Raw genomic sequence first — 6,475 nt, 5'->3', positions numbered from 1 at the left:
ACTCTGAGGTGCTCGTACTTTACAGTCGCCTTTGGCAAGCCAGGCTTCTTGGCTCCAGCCGAGTAACACGGGAGATGTTCTGTCCTCCTGGGTTTATTAGACCTTCCAGCGTTCTGTAGCAGGTGGCCAATGTACTTGTTTTTAATTGTCTAAACCTGGGTTGCAGATACATAAAATCTCAAAAATAAGATACAACCATGTTCTTATTTCTAAAAATAGCACTCTTTTAAATTGTGTTTTCATTAACATTTCACGCCATGGGTTAAATTTTTTTATTATTTTGAAGTTCGGCAGGGCTTAATAATGGCCATTTTGGAGGGAACTGGAATCAATGAACACCTTTTTTGTGCGCAGGACCCTGCACTGTGTCCTGTGGAGTGAAGAGAAAAGAATCAATAAGCTAGTTCCCTTCCCTCCTGAGACCTGAAGGACTTTGGGAGAAATGAGGCATTTATACAAGTAACAGCGGTACAAAAACAGTACATAAAAAGCACAATACAAAGGACGCAGATGACCATAGCTGTAGGATTTTGAAAAAAGAGAGAGACTTTATGACCTGAAAGGCCTCAGAAGGCTTTCAGAAAGGATATGGGATTTAAGTGGGGCTTTGAAGAATGGGTAGGCTGTTTGAGGATGAGGGGCTCAGAGAGAGGACTAAAGGTATAATAAAGACAGGTACGAAACAGCGAGAGGAAAGATGGGCTGGCGCCAGAACAAGTGATTGCGATAGAAAACTCCAGAAAGGAAGAAATGGAGTATAAACCTGGGGACATGGTTTGAATGAGCAGAAAGCTGTCAAGACCAAGCATATTTAACCCATTAATATGAATAATGACGTTAGAAGGAAGAGCTGGTTTGGGGAAGAAGATAAGTTGGATTTATTGTTAGATGTCATATGATAGATCAGCCAAATAACATGGAACCAAAATATAAAATTATTTATTTTCAAAATCTGGGCTCAACCAGATTTGCCTTTGCCTTACTTTGCCCCTAAAGCTGAAGTTAAGATTGTGCTGTTTGATTTATTATGCAAAACAGTAGGATCTTTGATTTTTGGATCTGGAAGAGTCCTTAGAAATCACATAATTCATTTCACCAATGAGTTAATTTGGGGTGCAGAAAGACTAAGTGATTCCCATGAGGTCACAGAACTTATGAGTGATAGAGGTAATATTAAAACTGTCATCTACTAATTTCTGAACCATTGCTGGAGTCTGGTTTTCCTTTCTAAAAAATGTTTATGCATAAACTCACATGAATAAATTTTCATAAATACTTAAAAAAATTCAGATATACTTTTTAAAATGTACTTTTAAAATCCAAAATACTTTTGGATACCTCCATCTCTTTTTCCCTGTTTCCAAAGTCATCACACTCCCTCCATTTACCACCTAGTATGTCTCATTCTGTATATTTTTAGAATTTACATAATCATACACAAACACATCTGTACACACCCACATAACACATACATATGTAGTGTTTTAGGTCATTGTTTTACAGAAATGAAAACATGTATATTCTTCTCTGTACCTTGCTTTTCTCATTCAGCCATACCTTGGGGAAATTTCTCCCAAGTGAAAAGTTATAGTCTAATTAACTGTTTATTTTAGTGGTTGTATAATGCTGTACCGTAGAGCTTTGTCATGATTTATTCTGCCTTCCCACCTAATCAAGGAGATCAGTTTATTTTGAATTTCTTGTCTCTACAAATAGTACTTCAATAAACATACTTGTACGTATATCTACATATGCTGGTATTTTATTTCTATGGATAGGATCACTGAGTCAAGGACGTGTGTATTTTTAGTTTTAAAAGCAAAACTGAAAAAAAAAAAAAAAAAAAGCAAAACTGCTTCCCTAAGAAAGCTGCAACAATACACATTTGCACATACAATTAATGAAAATACTTCCCTTCACTAGATCTCCGCAGGCCATGCTGTTATAACATTTTTTTTTAAGTTTTTGCAAGTGCAATTGGTGTAGAGTAAAATCTCGTTGTTACTTTATTTGCATTTCTTTGAGTACAAATGAATTTGATCATCTTTTCATAAGACTGTTGGCTATTGGATTTCCTATCTTGCAAACTGTTCCTTCATATTCTTTATCCATTTTTCCAGTGGATTATTTTGTCTCCTTGTACGTTTTTAAGAGCTTCTGCTATATTACAGATATTTTTGCCTGTCCTCCAGGGTTGCAAACGTTTTTAAACCTATCGTACCTGTTCCTCATCTTTTGCCATATGCAAAAATTTTGTCATTTTTAAGTCACCTATGCTGATGTTTTCTCTCACAGATTTTGTATTTTCTGCCTTTGCCAGAAGAAGCCTTCCTACCCTGCCCCTGGGTTATATTTATGATCCTACATGTTCTTAACAGGATTATTTGTTTATTTATTTTCCATTTTAACCTTCAATCTCTCTAAGTCCATCTAAGATTTATTTTTGGAATTGGTGTAAGATAAAGATCTGGTTTTCTTTTCTTCTGGTTGAATAGTTTGCCAGCCCCTTATATTAAATAACGCATCCTTTTGTCACCAAATTGAAACGCCTTTTTTATCATATATTGAATCCTCATTTATATCTGGATCTATTTCGAGATATTCTATTCCGCATATCTGTTTAGGCCCATTTCAATACTTATTCATTTGATTACAGTAGCTTTATAGGATTTTCTGATACCTGGTAAATCGGATTACTCAAATGAGGTAGTTATCAAGTGCATAGGTAAATACGTTAAAAACCTATTTGCTAGACAGCGATGGGATGCAAGCAGAAACTAATATATCAAAATAATACCTGTATAATTAAAATAATTTTTCCAGAATCTTTCTTCCCAAGATCTATTTTTATATCAAGAGATATGGGAAGAGAAGTTTTCATGGGCTTATGAGATCTCATACAAGTGACAATTTGGTGTAGTTTCAATCCGCAAATACTGTATTAATGGTACTGTTTCCTTGATTCACAGATTGGTCCTTCAGAGGAATCATCTCTGATTGCATCTTCACTGTGAGCTACGACTGCTTCCCAGTGGGAGCGCTGCTCAGGGGAGAGCTCTGAGATTTTCCCGAAGAGAAATTCCATGGGGACTGTACCTGACCCTCTGAGATCGGCTAAAACTTCCCTGATTGCAGCTTCTGGAAAAGAAGAGGACCTGGGAGAGGTTCAGGCTGCTTCACCTCAGACTCAACCAGCCGTCCTGGGTAGGAACACCAATGGCCTTTCTGGCACTCCTGCAGAGCCAGACCTCAGTCCCAGGACAGCTGCTGAGGCCCTGATGCAGGCCAGTGAGGATGAGGCCGCGCAGCCAGCCATGTCGTCTGCTGGCATTGTCAATGAGGTGGGGAAAGCATCTCCCACGTTCAACTCTCCTGGCAATACCCAGCTGCCAGGGAGCAGGGAGCCCGCAGCGCCAGCCCCGTGTTCTGCGGCAGGAAAGGATCTGATACACGTAGCGTTCACCATACCAGCCAATCAGCACACCCACCCGGCCATCCCAGGGGACCAGCCCAACTCCAGCCTCCCATCAGGACCTGAAGACACCCTGGTGAAATCACAGAGAACTGCAGACGGAGAGCAAGCTGAGAAGTCAAGTTGTCCGGTGGGAGGGATCCGTGGCAAAGATCAGGTGCCCGCTTATTCTCCTTCTCAAGAAACAATCCAGGGAATGGTGCAACCTGCAGATACAGCAGCCAAGGCGTTCAGTCCCGCCTCTGCTCCTGTAGGTGGACCTGAAGGGGCAAGGCAGCAAGCCGTCTGCGATTCCCAGACAAGGTCCTGGGAATCTCCAGCCAGAGAAGTCGGATGTTCGGAGAACAGACCACCCTCTCCCACGACCTCAGACCCCCAGGCCGTGACTTCGGTGGCACCCCAATCATCCCACCTCCCTAGCGAAGGGTCCGTGTTTCCTCCAGATCCAGAGAAGATGCTGCCGCCAGCACAGCCTCAGGGGGCAAGGTTCAGAGAAGTGAGTACGATGACCAGCCAAGCGGAAAATGAGATCAAGGAGGTTCCCCCCAGGGCTCAGCAAGATGCTGAGGTGCAGGCAGTGGCCAGTGTGGAGAGCAGATCGGTGTCTACCAGCCCCAGCATTCTCACTGCGTTCTTAAAGGAAACCCCCGCTCCAGAGCAGTTCGAACAGGAGCAGCTGCGTGTCGTCTGCCGCGGCAGTGGCCGCGTAAGCCACACGTTGGAGCTGTCTGCAAGCACCCCAGCCCCCCGGGAGGCGGGTCAGTGCCTTGGCATCACGCCAGAGGTGCACATCCAGTCAGCTGCAGCTGTTTCTGCAGCTTTCCGGGGGGGAGGTAAATCAGCGAGCCTACCGGCTGAGGTCCTTAAAACCTCATCAATCCACGTGGCATCCAGTAACGCTCAGGCTACATGTAAAGAAGATGGGAGGGCAGCGGGAATGACCCAGGTGGGGCAAGAGCCCGCCTCTCGACAGCTTTTGGGTACTAATTCTACCTCCCTGAAAGTTAGCCTCAGTGACCAGATTTCTATCAGTGCAGGATGTCAAGCGGAAACAAGTCACGGAGTAGGGAAAGTTGAAACGAAGCCATCTGAGTTTGCAGCGGAAGCCACCAATGGCCACAAACCGGACCCAGACTGGAAACTCTCCAATTCTTGTGGCCCTGCCAGCAGGGCTGACCAGTCCGGGAACTCGGATCTCACGAATCAAGGGGACACAAGAGAGAAGACGCTTGCATCTCCTCAGATAGTAAGAGAACAAGAATCTTATGGCACCGATATCCTGGACCCGAGGGCAAGGGCAGAGGCCAAAACTGTACTGCTCAATCCTAAATCCCAAGAAAGTAGAGGCACCGCCTCAGCTGCCAGCCCTACACCCTCCCCAGTTAGGAGGAGCCAGGAGGGCGGCGTGGAAGAAAATAGACAGCCCAAGACAGCCACCAGCCTAAGCCTGCCGTCTGATTCCATGGGGGACTCCAGTCCCGGTTCTGGCAAGAGAACCCCTTCTCGCTCCGTCAAAGCCAGTCCCCGCCGGGCCAGCCGGGTCAGCGAGTTCCTCAAGGAGCAGAAGTTAAACGTGACGGCAGCTGCCGCCCAGGTGGGACTCACTCCGGGAGAGAAGAAAAAGCACCTGGGTGCTGACGCCAGGCTGCAGTTGAAACAGTCCAAGCGTGTCCGGGACGTGGTGTGGGACGAGCAGGGCATGACCTGGGAGGTGTACGGCGCTTCCCTGGACCCAGAGTCCCTGGGCGTCGCCATCCAGAACCATTTACAACGACAAATCAGGGAACACGAGAAATTAATCAAATCTCAAAGCGGCCAGAGCCGGAGATCCATCTCCTCGGATACTTCTTCCAATAAAAAGCTCAAAGGCAGGCAGCCCAGTGTTTTCCAGTCCATGTTGCAGAACTTCCGACGGCCCAACTGCTGCATTCGTCCTGCTCCTTCTTCTGTATTAGATTGAAAAGGAACATGTACGGGAGCCCTTGTATGCTTTCACGGTCTTCATAGATAGCCCTCTGTCTATGTCAAAGCTTAGTGTTTTCTGAGAGACCAGGAAGAGAAAGCATTAACTTGAGGAAACTGCTATTAAGGATTGTGGCGTCCTTGGATTGGGGGTCCATAAATAATACATCATTTCAGTTTGAAAGAAAGAAAAGAAGCAAACTTCACCGAAGGTTTACGACCTTAATTAAGAGGAAATAACATTCAGTGGGTTTTTTACTATGATGTTGCTTATAGAATAACATGATCATTACCCGTGTCATTTTGTATTACTCAATTTATCACACTGTGGTATTTCCATTAAAATCCCTGCTTTATATTAAAAATAGCAAAAACACTCTTAGTGAAAACACGGTTATGCTTTCTAGTCCATTGCAATAAAAATGCTGATACCACACAAAACTCAAGTAGGTGATGAGAAATACCATGTAAAAAATGGAAACAGGGCTTCCCTGGTGGCGCAGTGGTTGAGAGTCCGCCTGCCGATGCAGGGAACACGGGTTCGTGCCCCGGTCCGGGAAGATCCCACATGCCGCGGAGCGGCTGGGCCCGTGAGCCATGGCCGCTGAGCCTGCGCGTCCAGAGCCTGCGCTCCGCAACGGGAGAGGCCACAACGGTGAGAGGCCCGCGTACCGCAAAAAAAAAAAAAAAAAAAAAAAAAGAAACAAATTTGACTCATTCCTCGGCCAGAAGATATTAAATAAAAGCATTTAAATGCATAAAATGCCAAATATGAAGTAATATTTGTAAACATCTGCAGATTACCCTTTTGATGAACCTTGTTATACCCGTTAATAAACGTAAGAAAGTCATATTAGGAAAAAAATTAGCACAGCATTTGACTATGATTACTGCCCACATAAAACATGAAGGAAAGAGTCTTCCTGCACTGAAGGAAAGAGTCATCTCTGTGATTGTAACTAGATTAAATTCATATTTCCTTACCCTAGAGGAAGGACGTGCGACTGAATTCTTGAAGAGAGTCCTCAAATTATTGATAAT

General features: G+C 44.5%; 1 protein-coding gene across 1 annotated transcript; it reads left to right on the top strand.

Annotated features, from left to right (window-relative positions):
* The first annotated feature begins 2,978 nt into the window (after nt 1-2,978).
* Nucleotides 2,979-5,996, top strand: GPRIN3 (GPRIN family member 3). The gene has a single exon (XM_027117261.1). It carries the CDS (start codon nt 3,084-3,086, stop codon nt 5,430-5,432), a length of 2,349 nt encoding a protein of 782 aa, XP_026973062.1. The 5' UTR covers nt 2,979-3,083; the 3' UTR covers nt 5,433-5,996.
* The last annotated feature ends 479 nt before the right edge of the window (nt 5,997-6,475 follow it).

Source organism: Aethalodelphis obliquidens, unplaced genomic scaffold (genome assembly GCF_003676395.1).
Source record: "Aethalodelphis obliquidens isolate GAN/ISIS:26980383/991018 unplaced genomic scaffold, ASM367639v1 scaffold17, whole genome shotgun sequence".
NCBI lineage: Eukaryota > Metazoa > Chordata > Mammalia > Artiodactyla > Delphinidae > Aethalodelphis > Aethalodelphis obliquidens.
Note: the sequence above shows the minus strand (reverse complement) of the source record. Positions and strands in the feature narration are given on the sequence as shown.

What these genes read in the sequence shown, in the direction of transcription:
- GPRIN3 (XM_027117261.1), top strand. Translation starts at nt 3,084, where the DNA reads ATGGGGACTGTACCTGACCCTCTGAGATCGGCTAAAACTTCCCTGATT.